Below are 27725 nucleotides of genomic sequence, written 5' to 3'. Positions count from 1 at the left end.
AGACTAAACGGGAAGTCAAAGAAACAGTTACTTCCTGTTAGATCCGATCTGTAGGCTACTTGTAGTTTACTACCTCGTTCAGAAGGGAGGCGGGAAGAAGAGTTTACTTAACTTTAGAAGTGTTTCTAGTTGGTGGCCATGATGGCGTGTGAATGTAACGGGATGTCATGTAAGCTCAACGCACACTTAAAGACGTCTATTCAAGTTAAAGTGTATATTCCTATTTATCATGGCTGTATCCCACACAGTGACACCATTGTGAACATGTAACGGAGTTGTACCCCAAACCGGACAGTTTTTAGCTAATGTTTCAATACAATTCACTTACAATGTTGATAATAATGATCGTGTAATGTTTTCAGTTGATTTAATGGTGTGAAACTGAAGTTAAACTTCGTACCTTTCAAACGAAATATTGTTGTAATTATTACAGTTAGCTTTGCCTTTACCAGAGTCGTTACAACGATGCTAACACGGGTGAATTAGCCGTGCACTGCTATTGGCCTAATTCAGGGGTCGGCAACCCGCGGCTTGCGAGCCGCATGTGGCTCTTTAGCCCCTCTGTTGCGGCTCCCTGAGTCTTTGTGCAAAAAATAAAAAGATAATCTTTTTTTATTTATTTTAATGTTTTTTGTCAGTGGACAATCTTTCAAATGGAACACCTCATATCTTGGAGTTTGAGGTGATACTGTGTCACGGAAAATAAAAAACGTTTTAATATTTAGTCAACTAAAATGTGCGTCACATCCTATTACGTCGCCGTCAAGCGCCTTCCCCTGCAGGTGGCTCGTCGTGATTGCAGACTCGGTAAGGTTATCAATGGATAAATCCAAAAAAAGAAAACTCCTGGAGAAAATAGAAAATAAGAGAATTTAATTCTGCGTGGACGTATTTATTTGCGTTCACTGCCAACAACACTGGCCTAGAACTTTTGTGCTTCTTTGAGTCTGCTTTCTGGTGTTTTCTGCTTCTTTGAGTCTGCTTTCTGGTCTTTTCTGCTTCTTTAAGTCTGCTTTCTACTGTTTTTCTGCTTATTGCGGTCTCCCTTTGCCTCTCTTCTCTTCCTTCGCTCTGTCGCTGTTCTCTGTCTCTGTTCTTTTCAGGCAGGAACATAAACCACAAGAGAGACATTTAAGTCAAAAACATTACATTTTGGTTAACCTTATATACTGTATGACAGCACTGTGTTATATTGTAGTGTTGAGAAAATTATTTCTTTTAAGGTGTAATAGTTTACACCTTCTACTGTTTGCAATTTATTGATAAAACTAGCTTATATGCAGCTTTTAATAACCACTAGCTTATATGCAGCTTTAATAACCATTAGCTTATGCAGCTTTATTAACCACTCACGCAATACACACAGTACACGCTAGGGCAAGGGAGAAGCAAGAGGGAGATTACTGATTTAACTGCGTCACAAGGAATAGGCCGCCATCTTTAGATAGGCCCAACAGCCTCGGGCTGTATTAACCCAGTCCCCCCCCGCAGTCGACAACATTTCATACGCACTGACAGATGACCACGCCTTCTGGGACGGGCCAGTGTGGACGGATTTGTCCAGGCTCCACCCAGGTGTCATACGTGTACAAACACGCTACGCCTGCATCTTTGAGTTTGACCAATGGGCTTCCATAAGAGGAACCCTACATAAAGCATCACGCTGCTATGTTCAAGTGTGTGCTTATGGTGGATCTCTGAGAGTGAAGCTATTAGTGACCCGTGCACGTATAACTGCTGGGCTGAATAACTCTGTTGATAATAAACCTATTGCTTTTGATATAACTAAACGCCTCTTGAGAGCTTTCATTATCCTCTTAAATCCGCTCTGAGTGTGAAAGATAGCTTTATTTTCACAACAAATTGGTGGAGGATGCGGGCAGACACGATACAGAGCATCGGATTAGAGAAATCACCTAGTCAGACAAGAATAAACGGAGCAAATGAGTACGATTTTGGGTGCGTCTTGATTTAATCTTTTGACATGAAAAAGCTTCTCACACTAACGTTGATCTCTCTGTGCAGGTGACAGTTGAGCGGGCTCTGCAGACGTCTCAGGAGAAATCAGGGGGGCCTCTGACACTACAGAGAATATTAAACATGTTGTCATTATTATTGACAGTAGGATGAAGCAAGGATGTAACATGACATCTACACTGTAGTCTGTGAAACTCAGCAAGCTGGACACTGGAGTGCTGCCTACCTATTGTCTGAATACAGTGCAGCAGCAACTGTATAGCATTAACAACAGTTTTGATGAACACTACATAAAGTATATTTTTAAGATGCAAATACAGGTCAAATAACACACACCAGGGACTGTGACAGTCGCCTCTGTTGCTGGACGACCCGCTCCTTCTGGCAGCAGACACGTGAGCTCCTGAGGAACAGGCACTGGTCTCCTTACAGTTACAGCTGCAAGGAGAGAAGGATCACAAAACACAATCAACGGTTTATAACAGATATGAGCACAGTGAATATGACAGATGTGTTTACATGTTGGATGTATTTACCATCTACTTGTGAACCCTTCAGATGAGTTGGTGCAGCCAGTGTAGCAGATGGTTCTACAATGGAAAACACCTTGTCAGTAATTTATATTTTGACAAAGAAACACAACTGTTAGTATCGTTACTTCACCTTTCTCAGCCGTATCCAATGACAGACTGTTTCTCACATTAATATATAAAGAATATACTTCATTCATACACGTGTGTTTGTCTTTCAATGGGTTAATATTCAGTCGCCAGTCATTGTGATGTAACCTAGGCAGGTGAAGCAACATGGCACACTTCAAACACATGCATTCAGGTGTTAGTAACACAGCAGTTTCATACATACATATTGTTTATTTTTATCCATATAAGAAAACAAAGAGTGATACGTACCCTCATCATGACTGGTATCAATTCATAGTCACGAGGACAACAAGCAGAACACCTAAACATGAGACAGAACGGTTCAATGCTTCATGTGGGATAAGAAGTCATGGTCCCATGCTTGTCTGTTGATGGCAGAACGTTTTTGGTGAAAAACCTCTTTCTGTTCCCGGAGCCTGTTGTTGTCTGGCTGTCATCAATGCAGAAACAGCTGGTAAACAAACAAAAAACATATCATATACACTGAATAGAACACACGATTAACCGTTCAGCAAACCGGCTGAACTGTAACTGATTTTAAATCTTCAGGTGGTAGAAATGAAAGACATCAAATGTTTACTCTCAGCTCTGCACATGTGGCTTCGAAGGAGATACTCAGCATCCCTCTCTCCAGCTCTTCATCTTCATCCATCACTGAGATGCAAACAGACGAGAATTAGAACGTCATTAAATTAATATCTTCTTGCACTTCTTGTACATAAACATTATTTTAACAGTGATGGAGAAAGTCTACACATCTTGTACTTCAGTAAAAAAAAATGTATTAATACCACCACATGGTGGAAATACTCTTTAAGTGAAAGTCCTGCATTCAAATCTTACTTACTCAAAGTCTGACTTAAGTAAAAGTACAAAAAAGCATGTGTTCATCACTTTAATGACTTTATATACTGCTGGTAGTTTAATCTGTAATAACACATCATTTATTAGTTGAGTATATTTTGTCTGATATCCTGAATCTGCCAAGTAACTAACGTTAGTAACTAATGCTGTCAAACACACGTGGAGCAGTTAATGTACATAACTATGAACTACATGCATTAATGACGATACGTGACGTGATACAACGGAGACGTGCGTGTTTATTTAACGTTAACGTGATTGACATGAACCACCGGGTCCGGTCACAGCTTGTTGTTCTTTTGTTACGTGTCCGTAAAGTAACAGAGTATATCTTACGTTCACCACAACCTCAACCGGCCGCTGCTCAGCCTCTGTGTTCACTGACATACGTAGTAAACGCCAACTCATTTTATTTGAATGCACGTTCATGTTAACTTGTGATACTTTTGGTCACAAAAACGCATCAAAGTCGGACATGAATTAACCGGTATGAACCGTTAACGGCTCCAGATTACGTTACGGTGTAAGGTAACGAAGTCATACAGAAGTCCGACTTCGACACAATATAACACAAAGAAAACACAACTAACTTTATCTTTGAAGCTTTCAAGTGAATGTCAGACAGCCCAGACTAATTGTCATGACATTTTAATTCATTGTTATTCATCTTAATGACTTACCGTTCAACGTAGTGTCCACCCAGCGAATAGATCCGGAAAATGCGGGCTGTCGATGCTCTTTCCAGGCTCCGACTGACTGACAAACACCGGAGAAAATCTTTCTCTCGCAAAACGGCACCACAGCGCTGCTGCTGCTGGTGGCCAAAGATATATTACATCCGTACTGGTTTAGGACTACCATTGAAAATGAATGGGAAACGGTTTAGGGAGTTTTAGCTAAAGAATCCCCGGCTGTACTTGTATTTTACAATACGCAGCGGTCGTTTTGATGCATTAAAAGTAGCGCTGTTTTGTTTTGTGTGTAGGTTAGGGAAAGAATTGATTATTATTTGACTGTATTTGTTTGCTGAAAAAGCAGTTTGTCATTTGTGTCGTGGCCAAGAGGCCAGCGATACGGTAGTCGGTTTGCTGAGTTTGAGTATATAGAAATTGTTGTTGAAATACGCTGATGTGAAAGTAGTGTGTCTGAAGACTGCAAAAACGCCATTTCCTTCAGGGACCACGTTCGTGCATGTTGTACACTGTAAAACGAAGATCCATTCAGAGGTTTGTGTACCAGTATTGCAGAAGTGGCCGTGTATGGGTTTGCATGCAGCATAGATGTACTCTGGGAAGACATCGATTCAATTGTAGCACAAGAATTCGCCATTTCCTTAGGGACCGTGTTCGCACAAGGCGTACACTGTAAACAATAAGGTCAATAGACCTTTCCTGTCGAGGTCTGTGTGCGATTATTTGTGGAATCACGGCTGTGTATGGTCGATTGAGTGTTTGAGTATAATATCCATTTCTTTCGGGACCGTTCTCGTGATTTGTGTGCATTTCAGAGACGGCAGTGTATGGTTTCAATTTTGTTTGAATGAGAGTGAATGTGTGGAGCGTACATGTAAGAGAGAGAGAGCTGAGATCTTGAGGTGTGGTTGCACATGTTCGTGTGCTTTTCAAAAAATTGACGGTCAGTTGAGCAGAAAAACACGCATGACACACAAACGTTGCAATCAAACACAAACACAAAGGATAGACTGAGAGACAGCTGAGGGTTAATATAAGTGTCTGTTTTACTGGTGTAGTTACAAAGATTACAGATTTATTGGAAATTGTGTTTCATAGGGACCGTCAGCAAAGTTAAAAGCGAAAACCGAGCAGGCATTCATTCAGTCAGACAGACGCTGGGAAAATTAGGGAGGAAAAGCATTCCTGATAAGAAAACAGGTGCAGCCTTAGGGAGTTGTATCGGCTTCAAGGTCAGAGGGCTGAAAGAAAATCTGGGAGAAATTCGAAACCAAGTATCAGACACACCAGCACCCATCTAATTCAACTGCCCCTCTTCCCTCTCCGTCCCCGAATCAGACACACACCCGAACTAGACATAAGCACCCCACCAACTTCTGATCCAGACGATTCAGATGATAGGGACCTAAACATCGAGTTACAGCCATTGAATGAGTAGTTCCAAAACATAGAAGTTCACACCTAGCAGGTGTGAAAAGGGAGATTTGTAAATAAAATATATTCATTCACTGTTAAATAATATGCGCTATACTTGTAAAGCTTATATTGCGGAGTTGTGAGGTCACTGTAAGTAGGTCAAAAACGCCGAATGGGGCATTCCGTCACCCATTCGTACGATAGGAACAGATACAGTGGCCCTGAAAGTAACGCTTGCTTAAACCACCAGATTAGGGCAGAAACTGCCATATTAGAGTAAGAGAAGAGCTCTTTTCTATTCACACAGAGACTTCGAAATAGGTTAGAACTGCACTCCTTTCATTTTCTTCACCTTAAGTGTTAACAATATGCTGTAGATCAACATTTCACACACACTGACGTTCCAGAGAAGGCAGGTTTCGGACGTGAGCCAGTGTGGATGAAGCTGTCCAGAGCTCCATCAGGCCATTTGAAGGTACTTCAGGAACTGAAAAAAGAACATTTGACAGGAGTTTTGGCTCTTTCTGTGGCCACTTCAGGAACTGCAACAAGAACAGTGGACAGGAGCTTTGGCTCCATCTGGTGGACATTTGGGAATACTGCATCCAAACTTTTTATATTGCATATTAGGGGAGACAGTGCAGACATGGCAGGCAAAGAACGCACTTATAATAAACACAGAGCAGCAGTGGAAGGATCAGATGTGGAGCTCAAAGCACGGCAAGTGTCACTAATGAAGAGACAGCTGGCAGAGCTTGACGTGGCTCAAAAGACTGCTAAAGACAAAAAGAAGCAGATGGCTCAACAGGAAACACAAGCAGAACAAGTGTTCCCTGTAATGATGGTGCAGCAACCATGGCAACAAAACCAACGAGGAGGACAAAGAGGAGGCGCCCAAGGGGGTGGCCAAGGAGGAACTTTCTACTGCTACAACTGTGGAAAACCAGGTCACTACGCACGTGACTGCCGCTCGCGTGGTCAGCAACAACAACAAGGCCCACCACGTGGAAGAAGAGGAAATTACCAGAGAGGGAGAGGCAATCAGGATCCAAGAAGCCAGAATCAAGCTGGACAGCAATATCAGCAGCCACCTGCCTGGCAACAACAGACACTCTGCTGCAACTATTAGCCTCAAAAGGCTACAAAGTCGAGAAAACCAAGGTCCAAACATGTAGGAGACAAGTCACTTTCCTGGGTCGCACTCTCTCATCAAGCGGCCTAGCTGTAAGCACAGCCCACAGGGAAAGCATTCTCCATCATGACAGACCTAGCATTGTGGGACATATGCTGTCATTCCTGGGTCTAACAGGCTACTCTCGCAGTCACATTCCTGACTACGCGGACCTCACCACCTGTGGGGAGCACAATGTGAAGAAACCATACAAAGCACCTATGGGCTCTTATCCTGTACCATCAGCCTGCTTCCAGGACATCAGCATAGACTCCACTGACATGGGACCTGAAAACAGAGTACAAGGAAAAAGGTACATATTGGTAATGGTGGACAGATTCTCAAAGTGGGTGGAGGCAATCCCAACTAAAAGAGAAGACGCACAGACCGTAATAAAGTGGCTGCAAACACAACTGATACCTCGCTATGGGGTTCCTAGATGCATAAGGTCCGATAATGGTTCACATTTCAGTAATAAGCATTTGCAGGAAGTAGAAGCCAGACTAGGAATCAGACATAGGTATGGATCAGTGTATCATCCACAGTCACAAGGACTGGTAGAGAGGGCAAATCAGACGCTAAAATCGAAAATATCGAAAACATGTGCAGCATCAAAGCTGACATGGGTTGAAGCCTTACCATTAGCTCTAATGGCAATGAGGAGCGCACAAGGAAATGAGACGCATCTTTCACCACATGAGTTAATGACAGGGAGGCAAATGCCAGGTCCTCCAAGAGACGGCAGTCATATTCCTGCCCTAGATGTGCAGCAAGTAGAAATGAAGGCATATATGACTGCATTAATCATTCTCATGGAGGCTCTCTCCAAACAGGTCCAGCGAACCAGTGCAGCTGACCAGGAGGAAGTAAAAATCTCATCCGAGTGGGTGACTGGGTCAGGGTCAAAGTTCATAAAAGAACGTGGACTGACCCCAGGTGGACAGGGCCGTACGAAGTGAAGGAGGTTACTCATGAAGGAGGTTACGCATCTCATGTCCACCTGTTGTGATAGTTTGAATGTCGGCACACAGACAACATGCTATCTCATCACTTCGACTTTCTATCTCATAATGTCGACCATGGGGATATTTTTATTTTCACATCTAACTTTTAATCTTTGCCGGGCGGTTTCGCGGGCCACATAAAATGACGTGGCGGGCCGGATGCGGCCCGCAGGCCGTATGTTTGACACCCCTGATGTAGATGGAGGTTGTAACGCTGCCTTGTGTCATTTAACGCGAGTAACCCACTGATGCTGTTCTGTTCCTCCACAGACGCGAGGATCGACGAGGCCCTGATCAAAGAGTGAGTCTCCTTTCTGTCATCTCACGTCTCTACAGCACAAGATAGATTAATGAATATATTCAGTTTACAACGTCAAACCAAAAGCAACCAGTCATCATTGTTGATTAATTGTAAAAATACCAAAACAATTGTTCTGAAATGTGAAGATTTGCTGCTTTTCTTAGTCAAATGAATACTTCTCGGACTGTTGCCCGGACAAAACCACCCGTTTCAATGCGCTCTTTCTTCTATTTTCTATTAATGATTAACTGGGAAAATAATGAGCCATAATGAAACTGTCCTGAGCTCAGTATCTACAGTACAGCTGAATACTATAAAAATAATTATTTATAGAGATCAAGTTTCAGTTTCATTACTCTGACAGTTGTTCAGCTCTTACAGTAAATCACACTCATAAAGTGACTCATCAGGAGCACAGTAAAGGGAGGGAAACAAACATCACGAGTTTTTCAGTCATGGGTTTGTCAGTTAATAGTTTCCTGTCACCATGAATGTGGCAAGAAGCACTGAAACCAACACAATCCTCTTTTATTTGAAGTTGACCTCGTGTTGTCTCTCACTGTGTTTGTCGCGCACCAATACACCAAAGCAAATTGCTGGTATGTGAAGAAGCTACTTGGTGATGAGCCGGATTCTGATTCTGATGTAGCTTGTTAGCTTTTTCCTCTTTCTCATTCAGAGCAGGTTTTCAGTCCGTGCTGTGTTCAGACCTCCGGTTCTGAAAAGTGAAGCCAATGTAGAAGTTCCTTAAAGCTGCATTCTCTCTACTGACCAGCAGGGGGCGACTCCTCTGGCTGTATACAAGTCTATGAGAAAATTACTCTACTTCTGTCATGGTTTATTGCTTATGATGTTCATTTAGTACATGATGGTCTATTTAGAGTCAAATAGAGCAGGGGATGCTTTAGGGCGGGGCTACACGGTGATTGACAGGTCACTGCCACAGCGTTGTCAGGACTGGCAGTTGTCTGTTTTTACAGTGTCATTAGCGCCACCCTCTCGTGTCACTTCTGGTTCCAAAAAAAACATAATGGCGACGGTCAGAATCACGAACTTGAGGCTTCAAAGCCGTAGCCCACAAACCAATGGGAGACGCTGCGGCGACTGTGTCCACTTATTACATACTTATTACATACATATGGTTCATCGTGAAAAATTACTGACCCTCGGGTGGACACGTCAATTTTCGGTGCGATGCTATGTGGTGCGGTTGAAGTGAATAATTAACAAAGAAAATCAACAGGGATTTTGACCATTTTTATAAATTCTTCAGTTTTTCTCCCCGTTAAAGGTTTTTTGGGGAGTTGTTCCTGCTTTGATGTGACGGTCCTGCAACAGTGGATGTGTACAGAATGTAAAGCCCTCTGAGGAGAATTAGTGATTTGTCATTTTGGGCGACACAAAATAAATTGAATTGCATAAATGATTAACATACAACACATACAGTTAAGATGCTCCCATCAAAGCCACCAGACTCCAGCCAGACTAGTCATTTTACGGCACTGATCATCAAAACACACTTCATTCAAACTCAACAGAAACAAAACCTTCTGTCCTCTGTCCAAGCCTCCAACGACCACCAACTCACAAGTGTGTCCTTGCACCGATACGGGCTTCAGTTGGCTGAAGTACTTCTTCAGCTGCTTTACCTCACGTCAGTCCTTTGTGGAACTAAAGTCGTTATATCGCTCTCTTTAAAGCCACAACAATAGTATTGTTGTCATAGTGGAGCTCTATGCTGCTGTAAAAATCACATAAAGTCAAATAAAAGGAGGCATCACTTTGTCTGGAGCTTAATTTGATTTGTGTCGCATACACTCATCAATGCAGTTAAGAAGTTACCTTCCACAGCTTCAAACGGAGCCTCTGCACAGTATCGGGTTTGTGAAAGTGTTTCATCGTCCTGTTGTCCTGCAGGGTCATAGAGGAGGAGCTGAGGGACATGTCCTCGGAGGACGTCCCAGCGCTCACTCCGCTGGCTGTGGAGCTGAAGACTGAGCAGGAGCAGAAGATGGTGACCCAGCTGAGCAAAATGAGCCGCATCATCGGCGACAGGGTCCGAGGCGACAAGGAGTTCCAAGAGTGAGTCTCTCGCCTGCTGTGTCTCAGCGCTTGTGATGCAATACGGAAAATAGAACCGGGGTAGATGTGTAATACGCGCTCCGTAGTTTCTTAACATCTACTTAAACTGCATCCTGTCTCTCTTTCAGTGCGATCGACGGAGTGACTGTTTCCTCCAGCTCTATGTGGGACCGCTTTAAGCAAGTGGTGGAAAACGTGTTTGAACAGGGGATCACCTGGGAGAGGATCGCTGTGCTCTTCTACGTTCTTCTACTTTGTATTTTCCATTCAAAGCTTTACTCATCGCCTCAAAAGTGTAGTGTTTTAATTTGAAATGTCTTCATTTGGGGGCTTTTCCAAACAAATATTGATAAAAAGTGATTGTTTGCGCTTCTGTGTGTATGTCATATATATATATATATATATATATATATATATATATATATATATATATATATATATATATATATATATATATATATATAAAAACATATATATCTCATATCAGACAACAGTCTGATGTTCACTGATCCAGCCATGTTCTTGAATTTGGCAGCATCGTCTCTTTGTGTATGGACCTCTTTGTGTTTCTGCTGTCCATCAGATGGTGAAGGCTCACCTCCCTCTGTCAGTGAGGGACATCCTGAAGTGGACCGTGGACTTTTTCAGGAACAATCTGCTGGGCTGGATTGGGGAGGGATTGCAGGGTTTCAGCTCGTGGAGCGGTCCCTCAGCTGGCCTCGGGAGGGCAGCAGCCACCTGTTGTCTTATGTTAGATCAGGGGTCGGCAAATCATTTCCCACCCCTGTCTACTTCTGTTACTCGATTATGAATATTTATTCTGAAGAATGTTGGGTCGTGATCACCGCCTATGGTTCCTTCATGATACTTTCCAGTCACACACTGCAGCAATGTTATTAGAAACTAGTGTTTGGTCTGGTACAGACTCCTTTCCTGTATTGATATGAATCAGTTTTACTTCCATTTTTTCGGCTGACTAGAATCCTTTCATCCAATACTTCTTCTGTGGCTGGTCATTGCTATCAGCTATCCCACTCCCACATAATGTGTTGTGTGCGTTGAAGTCCCCACACCACACTATGCTTCCCCTGTCTGTCCCGTCTATATCTTCCAATTTGCTTAATTCTATTCTCAAACATGGATTATAATAATTCACCACCACAAATTCCTTCCTTCAAACCACACTTCCACCACATACCGTACTACCCCATGTTATACCCATATAACCATTGGCATATAAACATACACATATTCTTTATTTTGTGTTTACATCTTATCTCACTTTTGGGGATTCAATAGATAATAATATAGATACTAACAATACAAATAATAATAACAATAATCAGAATCAGAATAAAAACCGATATAATAAATGTGTTTAAACGTATTTTGCAACATATCCATAAATGCTGATTTGAAAGTGTGACATTTAAGCTTTTATAATATATTCATTCAAAATAAGGTAAACACATACAATATGGTAAATGTGTTCAATGATTTACAGCATATAGAAATGTGTATAAAATAATGGACCGTTTTACTTATTGTTTTCCAAATATGTCTGAATTACTTTTTCAAGCAAATATTTGCATTTACACGTTTGCTTTTACATTATTGCTTCTGGGATCATTTAATGTAACATGTGGATTAAATGTTCCATTAAAGACTAAACGGGAAGTCAAAGAAACAGTTACTTCCTGTTAGATCCGATCTGTAGGCTACTTGTAGTTTACTACCTCGTTCAGAAGGGAGGCGGGAAGAAGAGTTTACTTAACTTTAGAAGTGTTTCTAGTTGGTGGCCATGATGGCGTGTGAATGTAACGGGATGTCATGTAAGCTCAACGCACACTTAAAGACGTCTATTCAAGTTAAAGTGTATATTCCTATTTATCATGGCTGTATCCCACACAGTGACACCATTGTGAACATGTAACGGAGTTGTACCCCAAACCGGACAGTTTTTAGCTAATGTTTCAATACAATTCACTTACAATGTTGATAATAATGATCGTGTAATGTTTTCAGTTGATTTAATGGTGTGAAACTGAAGTTAAACTTCGTACCTTTCAAACGAAATATTGTTGTAATTATTACAGTTAGCTTTGCCTTTACCAGAGTCGTTACAACGATGCTAACACGGGTGAATTAGCCGTGCACTGCTATTGGCCTAATCCAGGGGTCGGCAACCCGCGGCTTGCGAGCCGCATGCGGCTCTTTAGCCCCTCTGTTGCGGCTCCCTGAGTCTTTGTGCAAAAAATAAAAAGATAATCTTTTTTTATTTATTTTAATGTTTTTTGTCAGTGGACAATCTTTCAAATGGAACACCTCATATCTTGGAGTTTGAGGTGATACTGTGTCACGGAAAATAAAAAACGTTTTAATATTTAGTCAACTAAAATGTGCGTCACATCCTATTACGTCGCCGTCAAGCGCCTTCCCCTGCAGGTGGCTCGTCGTGATTGCAGACTCGGTAAGGTTATCAATGGATAAATCCAAAAAAAGAAAACTCCTGGAGAAAATAGAAAATAAGAGAATTTAATTCTGCGTGGACGTATTTATTTGCGTTCACTGCCAACAACACTGGCCTAGAACTTTTGTGCTTCTTTGAGTCTGCTTTCTGGTGTTTTCTGCTTCTTTGAGTCTGCTTTCTGGTCTTTTCTGCTTCTTTAAGTCTGCTTTCTACTGTTTTTCTGCTTATTGCGGTCTCCCTTTGCCTCTCTTCTCTTCCTTCGCTCTGTCGCTGTTCTCTGTCTCTGTTCTTTTCAGGCAGGAACATAAACCACAAGAGAGACATTTAAGTCAAAAACATTACATTTTGGTTAACCTTATATACTGTATGACAGCACTGTGTTATATTGGAGGCTTATCTGCATAAATAGTTCTATTCATAAGAGCCACTGCTGGCTTTCAATAAATGTACAGTCTCTCTCACTCTCAAACACACACACACACACCAACATTATTTGCATAATTGATCAGATCATTATTATACTTGATGTAGCCTGGCTTATGATAAACAAGAAAAGCATTTTATTTTACATGTCTGCTGTTATGTTTCAGAGCTAAGACTAAACAAACAGCAGCCTACCTTTAACTCGCGCTATGATTCTTTGATCGTTTTTCCCGCAGCCACAACTGTTTTTTTCAGACACAACATGTCTGCCTCCCTCCCCTCGACTACAGATTATGTCACACATCAATGCTATATTTTCATTGGCTAGACAAAGTAGTGTAAAGCTAGCTACAAACTACACTCGTATGCTAACTTATAATAGCAATACGGAGAAAATACAGAGACACTTCTCAGAGTAAAGAGCGTCGCCCGAGCGTTCTTTCTGCTTCCTCTCATCAAAGTCACTTTCCTACAGTATTTAGACATATAAACGTCCATATTTATTCATGAAATTTGACACGTCGATTATTTGATATGTATGAATTAATATTACTTACGTTTGGTTGGCGATCGCCGAAGAAAATGACAGCGTAATGACCGGAAAGGGCGTGACGACGGAATCGTTCGAGACAGGCCAATAGCAGCTAGCGCCGACCGAGGCAGGCCATCGTTACGTTAGATCAGGGGTGTCAAACTCATTTTCAGTCTGGGGCCACATCAGCATCACGGTCGCCCTCAAAGGGCCGGTTGTAAATGTAAGACGGTGTAAATGTAACTACTCCTAACATATTTAGTTTAGTTTCCCGGGATATCTGTGACTTCCACAACACGTACCAAGCAGAAATAGAGGTTATTGTTTCCATGGTTAATCGCGGACAGTTGAACGGCTTTCAGGGCGATAAGCCACGCCCCCTCTCCGGCGTGTCCAGTGCGAATGAACACAAATAGCCCCCGGCGAGACCGGCGACGCGAATGGCTCAACTCAACTTTGACAAATCTTGACAAACCGACCACAGATTTGGTGCTTAAACAACTAACGTCTCGCCTCAAAACATCCTAAAATTACTTTCTGTGACTTAACAACAGTAGTATTTCGAAAGTTTCAACTTCCAGTTGTGTGATTTCTCCTCCGCCATTGTTTCCTGTTGCTGGTGCAACATGCATTCTGGGATATTTGGCTGTCCCAAGTACAGACAAGTCACCTCCGATGCATCCCCGGTAAAATGGGTGGAGCCACATCCGGGCATTAGGACTGTGCTTGGCTCGATGTGAACTTTGAATTGGAACAGTACTTGGGCTGAGACTGATGACGTTTCACAAGTCCACGAGTTTACAAGTACAGAGAAGTACACATGTTGAGAAAGACACGATTACTTGTTGGAAATCCTCTTTATGGGTTGTTGCATCTCATGTCCACCTGTTGTGATAGTTTGAATGTCGGCACACAGACAACATGCTATCTCATCACTTCGACTTTCTATCTCATAATGTCGACCATGGGGATATTTTTATTTTCACATCTAACTTTTAATCTTTGCCGGGCGGTTTCGCGGGCCACATAAAATGACGTGGCGGGCCGGATGCGGCCCTCAGGCCGTATGTTTGACACCCCTGATGTAGCTGTAGGTTGTAACGCTGCCTTGTGTCATTTAACGCGAGTAACCCACTGATGCTGTTCTGTTCCTCCACAGACGCGAGGATCGGCGAGGCCCTGATCAAAGAGTGAGTCTCCTTTCTGTCATCTCACGTCTCTACAGCACAAGATAGATTAATGAATATATTCAGTTTACAACGTCAAACCAAAAGCAACCAGTCATCATTGTTGATTAATTGTAAAAATACCAAAACAATTGTTCTGAAATGTGAAGATTTGCTGCTTTTCTTAGTCAAATGAATACTTCTCGGACTGTTGCCCGGACAAAACCACCCGTTTCAATGAGCTCTTTCTTCTATTTTCTATTAATGATTAACTGGGAAAATAATGAGCCATAATGAAACTGTCCTGAGCTCAGTATCTACAGTACAGCTGAATACTATAAAAATAATTATTTATAGAGATCAAGTTTCAGTTTCATTACTCTGACAGTTGTTCAGCTCTTACAGTAAATCACACTCATAAAGTGACTCATCAGGAGCACAGTAAAGGGAGGGAAACAAACATCACGAGTTTTTCAGTCATGGGTTTGTCAGTTAATAGTTTCCTGTCACCATGAATGTGGCAAGAAGCACTGAAACCAACACAATCCTCTTTTATTTGAAGTTGACCTCGTGTTGTCTCTCACTGTGTTTGTCGCGCACCAATACACCAAAGCAAATTGCTGGTATGTGAAGAAGCTACTTGGTGATGAGCCGGATTCTGATTCTGATGTAGCTTGTTAGCTTTTTCCTCTTTCTCATTCAGAGCAGGTTTTCAGTCCGTGCTGTGTTCAGACCTCCGGTTCTGAAAAGTGAAGCCAATGTAGAAGTTCCTTAAAGCTGCATTCTCTCTACTGACCAGCAGGGGGCGACTCCTCTGGCTGTATACAAGTCTATGAGAAAATTACTCTACTTCTGTCATGGTTTATTGCTTATGATGTTCATTTAGTACATGATGGTCTATTTAGAGTCAAATAGAGCAGGGGATGCTTTAGGGCGGGGCTACACGGTGATTGACAGGTCACTGCCACAGCGTTGTCAGCACTGGCAGTTGTCTGTTTTTACAGTGTCATTAGCGCCACCCTCTCGTGTCACTTCTGGTTCCAAAAAAAACATAATGGCGACGGTCAGAATCACGAACTTGAGGCTTCAAAGCCGTAGCCCACAAACCAATGGGAGACGCTGCGGCGACTGTGTCCACTTATTACATACTTATTACATACATATGGTTCATCGTGAAAAATGACTGACACGTCAATTTTCGGTGCGATGCTATGTGGTGCGGTTGAAGTGAATAATTAACAAAGAAAATCAACAGGGATTTTGACCATTTTTATAAATTCTTCAGTTTTTCTCCCCGTTAAAGGTTTTTTGGGGAGTTGTTCCTGCTTTGATGTGACGGTCCTGCAACAGTGGATGTGTACAGAATGTAAAGCCCTCTGAGGAGAATTAGTGATTTGTCATTTTGGGCGACACAAAATAAATTGAATTGCATAAATGATTAACATACAACACATACAGTTAAGATGCTCCCATCAAAGCCACCAGACTCCAGCCAGACTAGTCATTTTACGGCACTGATCATCAAAACACACTTCATTCAAACTCAACAGAAACAAAACCTTCTGTCCTCTGTCCAAGCCTCCAACGACCACCAACTCACAAGTGTGTCCTTGCACCGATACGGGCTTCAGTTGGCTGAAGTACTTCTTCAGCTGCTTTACCTCACGTCAGTCCTTTGTGGAACTAAAGTCGTTATATCGCTCTCTTTAAAGCCACAACAATAGTATTGTTGTCATAGTGGAGCTCTATGCTGCTGTAAAAATCACATAAAGTCAAATAAAAGGAGGCATCACTTTGTCTGGAGCTTAATTTGATTTGTGTCGCATACACTCATCAATGCAGTTAAGAAGTTACCTTCCACAGCTTCAAACGGAGCCTCTGCACAGTATCGGGTTTGTGAAAGTGTTTCATCGTCCTGTTGTCCTGCAGGGTCATAGAGGAGGAGCTGAGGGACATGTCCTCGGAGGACGTCCCAGCGCTCACTCCGCTGGCTGTGGAGCTGAAGACTGAGCAGGAGCAGAAGATGGTGACCCAGCTGAGCAAAATGAGCCGCATCATCGGCGACAGGGTCCGAGGCGACAAGGAGTTCCAAGAGTGAGTCTCTCGCCTGCTGTGTCTCAGCGCTTGTGATGCAATACGGAAAATAGAACCGGGGTAGATGTGTAATACGCGCTCCGTAGTTTCTTAACATCTACTTAAACTGCATCCTGTCTCTCTTTCAGTGCGATCGACGGAGTGACTGTTTCCTCCAGCTCTATGTGGGACCGCTTTAAGGTGATCGGAGCTGTCTCTCCACAGATCAACAGTTTTTCGGATCTGGCGGTGGCGTCCGTGCAGAGTGTGTCGTCGCTGAGCTCCCACAGCTACAGCCTCGTCCTCATCTTTGTCACCGGCCTGGCTCTAGGGAGCGTCATCACCTGGAGACTAACCAGACAGCTCTGAGGCTTGCGTTCTCTCACATACACACACTGTTGTGGAATATTTCTATGTAGAAGTTCAGGAGTGAAGTTTGTTTTGTTCAATGTGTTTAAAATAAAAGAGTCTTGATGAATGATCAACGTTTCAAAGAGTCAAATTAATGTTTGCAAACAGAGAACACAATCACAGTCACGTATTGCAGCGCACTGTGAATATGCTCTGAAGACACAGTTTCAAAGATGATTCTTATACATTTCACAAAAAGGAGGCAAGCAGAACAAGAGACAGAGACATGAAGGTGGGTGCCTGTGTTTCACTCCTTATCTGAGTCCAAGGGCAGAGAAGCGCTTATCTCTGCAGATGGTTGGTGGTCAAAGCAGTCATTGTTCTATGCTATGAATTCTGCCTTTGCAGCATATCACACAGAAAATATGATGAGGACATGTTAAAACATTTTTTATCATTACAATCCACTCTTTTGGTTACAACACAACCACAATTAAACATAGTAAAAAATGTAAAAATACTAACTAGAGAGCAAAGGGTAGACTGCCTTTGTCTCAACAGACCCCAGAGGATTATTCTGCCTCTGTCTTGAGAGGTCTGTTCCTAGCTAGATCATGAAAGAAACATAAAACAAATCAAACCAAAAAACATGAGTCAATTACACAGTTGATATTGCAAAAATCTGTTTTTGTGAGACAAAGTCTCTGGTTGTTTTAAGCAAGCAATACAGTTCAATAAACACAAAACAAAAAGATGAAAGAAAATCAAAACCGTCTCTACACCTGAGTATCGGAATCATCTGAGGAGTCAGTGTCGCTTTCGAGGTCACCTTGGTGGAGTTAGTCAGTTGTTTGCTGAGGTCTTCTACATGTTGGTGATGGAGTAATAACAGAGGTAAAAGAACACAAATACCAATTATGAGGAATAAACAATGGGTGAAACGGGTGCCCCCTACCCTTCTAAGAGGGCTCCAGGGGCGCTGTCGTTCCATGGTAAGAGTGCAACAGTCACGTGAGACTGTTATCCTGCCACTCTTTTGTTACTGTCAACAGGCATACACATAACAATCAAAATGCAGATAAACAAGAATATAATAAAAATTAAAAAGACCCTTGCTCCCAACACTGCTTCTTGATGAAGGGGCCTTGGGTGTGCTCCGTTACGAGCCCTACTTCTCAGGAACATGTTGAGGTTGTGATGGGTAGCGGGTTGTTGTCCTCGTCTTTTCCCTCGTGGCATAAGGTGAGTTGTAGACAGTTAGCACAGATCACGCAAGTGTCTGTCGGCCACTGGCCGTTGTGATCCCGTCCGCGAATCACTGCTTGTCCTCCTGCGATGGCACCGTTGGTTCTTTCGGTGGTGCCGGGTTGGCTGACACTTGATGTAGGTGCTCGCTCACCTGAAGCTTCTCCATTTTTTATCATTACAGTTTCCAAACAACAAAACAAAATTTTCAATCAAAAAAAGTCATTAATAACATTTTTTAATTCTTTTTTGACCTGTCACAAATACGTTCCTTTAATTTCTGTATCCTTCTTCCTTTTTCTTTTAGCAATTCTACCTAAAAGTCCTTATTTTTAGAGACTTTTACCAAAAGGGAACGATTACATGATAACATGTACATTGGTAGTGTTTACAGAACATTTGTAACAAACGTATGTATTTTAAGCCAAATCTTGATGTTTTACTAAATTTAGCATTTTTGTTTGGTGGTGTTTCAATTCACAAATGCGACTGTAATCCGTGAAGAAATGCATTTGCCTCACAGCGTAATTGAGAATGCAAATAAGTTGTATGGTAAGAGGCTTGAACCGATGGTTTGTTATTCAGATCTGTCATGTGATGACAAAGTGCTGTCATGTGCTGATCACATGTTGCCATGAGACGGTCCAATCAGTGAGATGTGCCTGAGCCACTCTACACTTCTACCTTGTCTATGCAAACTAGAAAACTTGAAAGAAACATTGTGTCAAAGATAGTCTGATGTTCTGGGCCAGTTCACACATAAATGTGTCTCCAGTGAATAACTCAATGCTAAATGTTTGAGGTGTGTGCAGTATGTGCTTTGTCCACCAGAGAGCGCTGGTTTACTTGTACATTGTATACTTGGTCTATTTCTTGGTCTAAATTCTTTGAAATTAAAGGTATTCTTTTGTCAAAATTGTTCGTTCATATTTTTTTGAGTAAATAATTGTATTCAACTAAAAATAAAGATAAATAGAAGTATGAGAAGCAACAAAGTAATTCAATAAGCTTTACGTATAACAAAACAAAGCAGTAAGATGAGATCTAGTGCTGTCAGGGAGTTATTAGAGATGATCAAGATATTGATGTTGATGACCCAGAGTTGAATAAGAACCCGTTGGCAGAACTGACAAACCTTTTCTCCAGGTTCATAAACATCAGCTCAATGTGATGATATGATATTAACCCTCATCCTACCAACATTTTTCATTGTTTTCTGTTTTAATTTGTGCTTTTTAATAATGATTTAAATAATGAGTTGTGGTCATGGAGGGGTCCTTGGGATAAAAGCTGCCATTATTATTTCAGATTAGTGTATATTTTTATGTATATTATATTTTCATTTTACACGATAAACTAATGAACTGTAATTTTCCTAAAATATGATCCTTTTTTTCCAGGTGACATTAATCACATAACTCAGTATAGTGCAGATCTCTGACACGGTGTCTGCAATCACCACTGTTTGATGAAATGAATGCAACACCAAGTGTGTTCGACCTGAAGCCTTTATTTAGGATTTAGTCGATAAATAGATCTCTTCTGACAATATGCGTGTAAACGTGAGGTCGAATCCCAAAAAAAGGCAAAGAATGTCTCTGATAAGCTGTTAGCGGCTGATGTCAAGGGAATTTCTTTTTTTAAGCTTTGCTTTTATATCGTTATTAATAGTGAATGGACTTTAATCTGAGTCTTGCACAGGTGGTCCAAACCCAAATGAAAACACTTTATATTCCACTCCACATGCCCTCTTGTTTGTGTATTTGCAAAGTAAGAATGGAAGACATGAACGCACCATGTTTGTGTGCAAATAAGTGCGTAAGAGTGGGAGAGGAGTGGAAACGTCATAATCCAGCCCACGCCACCAGTCTTACAGTGTGAGTGAGGAGTAAGGAGTGGAGAACAGTAACTACTGTATTATGTCTGTTCCCTGGAACACATCTCAAGACATCCATCCAACAGTTCAGTTATTTCGGAATGAATCAAACTGCCATAGAGCCATGCTGCTGGCGAATAAAACCCAGTGCCCACATCACCACAAGTCTCAGTGACATGGACTGAACCTGCAGGCCTCTGGATGAGAGGCCAGAGACTGATCAGGTTGTACTTTACAGTCTTCCTTACAAAGTCCACGATATCAGTGTTGTTGTTAAATGCTCTTTGAACTGAAATAACCTGGAGTCCTCCTCTTCCTTCCTGTCACTTCCCCTACATTCCCTGTGCTAAGAATAAGCTCTATCAAGTTCATGTGTGACTTGGCTTAACATAATTATACCCCGACACCGCTACCTCTCTCTCTCTCTCTCCCTCCCTCTCTGTCTTGCTCCCCGGTGTCTCTTGTGGTCCTATAACCGGTAGACAATTAGCAGGGAAGGGTGGTTTTATTAATTAGCCGGCAACAAGGGATGAGCAAAAGAGGGATTGATTGATGGATGTAGGTGTTGAGTTTACAGAAAGTCAGATTTTCCGTGTTCAATGCTGTTAAGGGCTAGTATTGTATTACAGAGCACATCAGAATGGACATGAGTGCAACAGACAATAGTCAGATTGAGAAAAACATCCGACTTCACATCAAATCTTCTCCTGGAGACTCCTAGAGAATGTATTTCCTCAATAGTAACAGGTGAGACCATCCTTTCATACATTTACACCAAAGATATCACTCAGGCGTTTCAATGAGAATGTATTGATGCAGTAGCTCTTCTGAGATCAAAGGTCCCCAACAAGGAAGTTCAAGCCATTTTTCACCAGTGCAATCCCAAAATGCAGTGCGGGAATTTAGTCAAATCTGCACAGTTCACGCATGACAACTATGCGCATCGGCTCCAGTGCGAATAATCTGCATTGCTTTATTCCATTTACTGGTAGAAAGTAGAACGGTTAATCACATTCATACAGAGCCAGGCTGGCTGTTTCTTTGGGCTAAGCTAACTAACTGTTAGCTGTAAACCTTTGCAGGTTTCATGACTACATCCTATGAGTTTCCTCCTTCATAGTCCCTGTTCTGCCCCCACATTTCTGTGTTGTAGAATGTCATTGCCTTTTCATGCTCGTATTTGTCCCTCATCTCTTGCCGTAGTTAGTATCTCGTTGTTTTGGTATTCTAATGAAAGGACACGCTGCACTAATGTTTCACCTCTTCTGCTTGGTAACATTGAGAGACCTTAGTCTGTGAGTATTTCGTTATGAAGCATGAGAAGATATATTCTTTTCTATTTGCTCTGTTAATATAGCATATAACAAATTGATCAAATATTCCCCCATTTTGGCAGCAGGCTAACTACGACCCAAGATACTGAACCGTCTGGTCAATCCACCGATATCAAAGTCTGTTCAAATATACTTCCCCCCGCACAAATGCTCTGCAGGGGCATTCAAGCATTCACAAGAGTCCACAAAATCTGGTTTCATACATTTTGAATGAAAATCCTTGAAAGGAATTTTGATCTGTTTTACTGTGAATGGTCTACATGGCTTTGATGGAGGATAAAATCCTTTCTCTGTGTATTACAAACTGCTGTGCAGTGTTTATGATCCGACAAGCCTTTAAACTTGTGGATCTGTTACTCAAACCTAACTGAATAGTATTTCATCTTCTGACAGGTACTTTACCTGACACGCAATAAAATAATATAAGCAGCTGAGCAGCAAATCATTTCAACGCAGGTGTGACATATGATCCATTAATGTGGGTGTGACTGGGTATCTGACAGTACTTTGTTTCAAGCAGCAGTGTGTAGCAGGTTTAAATTGCATTTCGATCGGTTATGGAAACTGGGCTTGTATATGGTTGTGTGTGTGTGTGTGTGAGAAAGATTCCAGTGATCTTTTTCCGTCTTTCTGTCTGTCTCTGTTCATTCATTATTAATCCCTCAACAGTGTCCCGCCCTACTCCCTGTTCATTTATTATGGCTGCGCAGTAGAAACGCACTGGTAGGGGCATCCTGTGCTAGGTGCACGTCTCAGGTGATGTAACATGCACTCTGGCGGCCATCTTGTAGATCCACATCTTGTGAACAACTTAACAGTCTGCTCCAATTCGTCCTCATCCTCGACACATAACTGGTTGCCCTGGACTTGTGTCTGGCTCATCGTTGAAGCAATAAACCCCTGTAGAAGTCCACGGATGCAAGGGAACCCCCATCCACAGACGACTAGGAGGCCTACGACGACAACACACAGAGTGATTACGATTGACAAAAATGTATGTTTCCACTTGCCAAACATACTTTCCAACCAGTCGGTGAATGGATTCGTGACACCAGAGTGCCAAGTAGCTCTTGGCTGAGTGCTGTCAGTCCCTCCAGAGCCCTGGTCACCGATCCATCAGGAGCTGTGTTATTTGGAATGAAAGTACAGCAAGCAGTCCCAAACATCTGGCAAACGCCACCTTTCTCTGCTAATATCATATCTAATGCCAGTCTGTTCTGCAAGGTCATTAAACTAGTCTTCGCCAGCTGTGCATGCAGTCCTGATATGGCGTCCCTGGTGAAGTTTACAAAACACTGTTGGTTATAGTAAATGTAGTTGATCCAATCAACATTTTTATTAATCGTTACCCACCAGAGTAATGCAGATTCAAAACCGGCAGCTATTTGATTTCTTGCTTTGAATTCATTCGGCACCCCCCTTGGCACTCTTATGACATCTACGTACACTTGGTCATCAAAAAGCTCCCTTTGGGCTGTCGGCCCCTCTTTTTGGTTCTTCATACTTATGTTGTACCTTCCTTGAACATAAGAGTGAGAGTAACATTTTCATAGGTGAGTGTCTTCAGGGAAGCCTCTCTACGTGGTCGGGGATCGGTTTGATTAGCTACTGAGGCTAAATGTCGAATCTCGATGTAGTCATGCATGTGTTCTGGTTCCTGTCTGTGTTTAATTCCCCATACTAAGAGGGAAACTGCTGAAATCAGGAAGAAAATAATTACAGACTTCCATAACCCCCTGAACCTAGAGTCTCCTAATGGAAGCCCTCGCTTAAACTTTGGGGGAAAAATCATCTTCAGTACTGTCTAACCCCTCTTTTGGGTATCTTTAGCTTCAAATTCTGCCTGTTTGATGTACAATCCTGTCTCTGCGAGTGTCTTACTCGTTAGCTTCGCTGCTGCACAGTGAGTGAGGTGGTGCCAAGTAGCTCCCATTTTATCTTTTACCTTTACTGCATGTGAGGTTGCCAATACTACCTCCCATGGACCGGTCCACCTTGGTTCAGTCCACCTGCGCTTGTGGACTTTTATCCACACCAGACTGCCTGGTGACACGACAGGAGGCTGCTTCCTTTCGTCAGCTGCTGCTTCTGCGTTTGTCACCTGAGAAAACAAAACTCGGCTCATGTTAGTTGGAGCTCCCATATATTTCTCAATTTATAGTTAGCAAGTCTAGGCTAGGACCTATCACTGAGTTAGACTTGGATTTTGCTGTATTAAATTCAAAAGTTGTGGTTTATCATGACGTTATTAAATCTCACAAATTGTGAGTAGCACCTTTACTGAAAACTATTCTAAATGTGGATCTATAAAACAATGTTTTACACCTTACCATATCCCCCCTTCACCACGACATCTCTGCTGTAAGAGATCACGTGGTAATCATCTATGTATCTTGGCTATACACTGAACCTCCCCATGGTCCTGGTGACAGCATGGGCATCTGCTGATGTCTCATGGGAGGAGGTCCAGATGGTGGAGGAGGTCCAGATGGACTAATGTAATTACAGATTCCAAACACTAGGTTTATTATTATTCTAGCAGTTACTCCTCCTCACCGCTAGTCGGTTTTCTGGCGTTTTGTCCTTCTTCTACGCAACCCAACTTCCTGTTGACATTTAGCCTTTGCCAGCAGCTATGCTAACGGCTATGCTAACGACAAAAACGGAGCTTCTAATAAAGCATACGCAAACACACGTTTCACCAAAATCCCACACTTTAATTCCACTCATACACACTCTGTCTCCTCTCACAATCCACCGGTTATTTTCTTTATAAGCACTTTTATTTTACATACATAGTACCGCAAAGACCGGAGCTACACGTAGCTAGCGTTAGCTCCTCATACAGCGGCTACAGATCATGCAATGTTATTCATCATTTTAAACGTATTTCCACGCTGCTAAAACACAGACTAGTCACACGTATTATTGGACTTATTGTCCGGTTTTATTTAACCTTAAATCCTCTGGTTTAACAGGCTATTAGCTCCTCCAGACCTAAGTTCCTCGTGTATGTGCACGCAAGTTTTGAACTGTCAGCGGTTACACAAACACTCCCCCAGTTCGTCTAGTTCCCCCAAAAGCCCATTATTCTACTTATTCCGAATCATCCACATTATCTCTAATTTTAATGCACGGCCAAAGCAAGCGAGAGAGTCTTCCAGGATCGGTGTATCATCACCTGTGAACCGCAGCCTCAGAAGCTAACTCCCGCTAGCCTTAGCTTCTCTAAACAGTTTATGCTACGAGACCCAAAATTCGTGGACAAAGCCCACAAAGGATTGCACCCCTAAGCCCCTCAAAGCCACGATATTTCAGTTCGCCAAGCTACAAAAACTGCTTTTAAACTCGTTGTCTACAAGACCCAGCAATGCACGCGCTGAGCCAAGGAGTCTCCCAGTATGTGCAAAGCCAGTCCGCCAAGCAAACAACCGTTTATTGATTCCAATGTGATGATATAATTACAGCGCTGTCTGTCTTTAATTTCTTTATTCTCAGAATCCTCTGTATACACTGGACTAGTTCCTTAGTTCACCGTACTTCAGACTGTAAATCATAGCTTTGTTATGAATGAAGATCGAGTGAACAGACTGAGATCGAGGCGTTTAGCTCAATTCAAGCAATACCATTTATTTGTGACAGAAGTATTATGTCCAGCAGTTAAACGTGCACGGACCCTAGCAAAAGGCAAAGAGTGCAAAAGTGAAACCTAAGAGCGCTTATACAGAGTATGCAGGCGTGTCCATCTGGTTCTCCTTGTGGAGCCATTGGTCAAAATCAAAGCAGAGGCGGATTTGTTTTTAGCATTCAAATAGCCTGATGGAGCACTGGGCAACGTCACCCACAATGGCTCACGTCCGGAACCCGCCTTCTCTGGAACGTCAGTGTGTGTGAAATGTTGATGTCCAGCATATTGTTAACACTTAAGGTGCAGAAAAGGGTGCAGTTCTAAACTATTTCGAAGTCTCTGTGTGAATAGATAAAAAGAGCTCTTCTCCTACTCTAAGATGGCAGTTTCTGCCCTGGCCACGCACCCTGTCATATTTTGTCTGTTAGCATTATCAGTGATCCAATTTAACCAAACATTATCATTGCCATAACCTGTGGACCTTCGCAAGACCTGCAGGGGAGTCATTCCAGTATAATCTTGAGAAAACACTACGGGAGTGGTGGCAGATAGAGATGCCAATGCTAGGGCAGACGTGGGCTGGCTGTGTTCGTTCTCTACCTGGGGGAATATGTTGATCTGGATACCGACCAAGGGATCTTTGTGTGCGATGTCGACGCCTAAGATGATCCATGCCCTGGTGTTACCGTAAAGACTTGCTGTGATGTTGTTTATCGAGAGGGTAAGAGGGTTAGTTGTGGCGCTAAAATCTCTCTGTAGGCAAATTTTTCTCCACCACCTATACGCTGGGCTGGTGGTTGTCAAACCATTGGGGACCCATCTTCTGGTGTACTTAGTTACAAGACCCCAATGACTGCACCACCCGCCCGTAACTAGTCGGGGCATGCCGCTAGTCTCGCAGCTTTTCACTATTGGGGGTGTGCCACAAAGATAAACATTATAGCCCCGCCAACCCCTTATATTGCCGTTACAGGTTACAACGTCGCACAGATCAAATGTGTATGCACTGGTGGAACCGGCTGTGTAGTTCAGAACGAGTTTGGATCTACATGCTGTTGTATGGACCAATGTTGGGGTGTTACGTCTTGTTCGGCTGTGAGTCATCGGGGATGGACAGGAAAAAGGGGCAGGTGAATTAGAAGTCTGCTGGTGTGTCTGATACATGGTTTGTAGTCCCCACAACATGAGGGCAGCAAGTATCCCCATACCCACTCCCACCCCCATCATAGTTTTCTTCACCTCGGTGGGGTCTACATGAGGGGCCCCTAGAGAGCGTCTAGACTCTCTGTGCATTTTCCAAATTAGTGCGAATTTCTCCCAGTGTTCTGGTTGGTACCGGTGCTGGGACACAATGTGTCAGGTGGTGCCAAGGGGCACCTGATTTGCCCTTGACCTGGACCGAGTGTGAAGTAACCTCCTTCACCTCGTACGGCCCAGTCCACCTGGGGTCAGTCCACTTGCGCTTGTGAACCTTGACCCTGACCCAATCACCTACTTGTATCTGCTTTCCAGCTGCCGCTGCTTCAGGTACTGCTCGAGTCCTCTCGATCTGCTTGGAGAGAGCTTCAGCAAGAGAAGTTAGGGCACTCATATAGTCAGACATTTCAATCTGCTGTACATCCAGAGGTGGCATATGACCTCCATCTCTGGGTGGACCTGGCATCGACCGGCCAGTCATGATCTCGTGTGGGGAGAGATGTGTTTCTCCCCCTTTTCCGGACCTCATGGCCATAAGGGCCAGGGGCAGGGCCTCAACCCATGTTAATTTGGAGCCCGCGCAAACTTTGGCAATTTTGGCCTTAAGGGTCTGATTCGCTCGTTCCACTAGGCCCTGAGATTGCGGGTGATAGACTGACCCGAATCGGTGTGTGATTCCCAGAAATTGCTCTACCTGTGCGAGCATGGTGTTGCTAAAGTGTGATCCGTTATCAGAGCGGATGCATCTCGGCACTCCGTAACGGGGAATCAGTTCTGTCTGCAGCCACTTTACAACTGTCTGCGCGTCTTCTCTCTTGGTGGGGATTGCTTCCACCCATCTTGAAAATCTGTCTACCATTACCAAGATGTACCTCTTTCCCTGCACTCTGTTCTCTGGTCCCATATCTGTATAGTCTATGCTGATGTCTTGGAAACAGGCAGAGGGCACGGGATAAGATCCCATCGGTGTCTTGAATGGTTTTCTTGGGTTGTATTTTCCACAAATTTGACATTCATCGCAGAAGAGGAAAGATATCGCTTCCATGTGCGGATGCCACCATAGTTGTTTTAAATTGTCCAATGTCCGTTTCTTTCCCTCGTGTGTAGGTCCGTGGGCCCCTGGTAGGAGTGCTGCACACAGTTCTGCTGAGGCAACCACTCTGCCGTCGTGGGCTCTCCACAGACCTTCTTTGTCTTTTGAGGCTCCTTTCCGTGTCCATTCGGACCATTCATAAGGTCCTGCTTTCTTTTGATGATCTTT

At 42.9% G+C, this 27725-nt stretch overlaps 1 protein-coding gene across 1 annotated transcript; it reads left to right on the top strand.

Moving 5' to 3' along the window:
* Nucleotides 1-141: 141 nt before the first annotated feature.
* On the top strand, nucleotides 142-17202 carry LOC306787345 (apoptosis regulator BAX-like; the record flags this gene model as incomplete). The annotated part of the gene is made up of 6 exons (XM_079282461.1): nucleotides 142-169; nucleotides 8057-8087; nucleotides 10005-10169; nucleotides 10298-10412; nucleotides 10753-10865; nucleotides 17067-17202. 6 exons carry the CDS (start codon nucleotides 142-144, stop codon nucleotides 17200-17202), a joined length of 588 nt encoding a protein of 195 aa, XP_079138587.1.
* Between the last annotated feature and the right edge of the window lie 10523 nt (nucleotides 17203-27725).

Source organism: Melanostigma gelatinosum, assembly GCF_949748355.1.
Source record: "Melanostigma gelatinosum genome assembly, chromosome: 13".
Lineage (NCBI taxonomy): Eukaryota > Metazoa > Chordata > Actinopteri > Perciformes > Zoarcidae > Melanostigma > Melanostigma gelatinosum.
The sequence above is the reverse complement of the archived record's forward strand: the minus strand, read 5'-3'. Positions and strand labels throughout refer to the sequence as shown.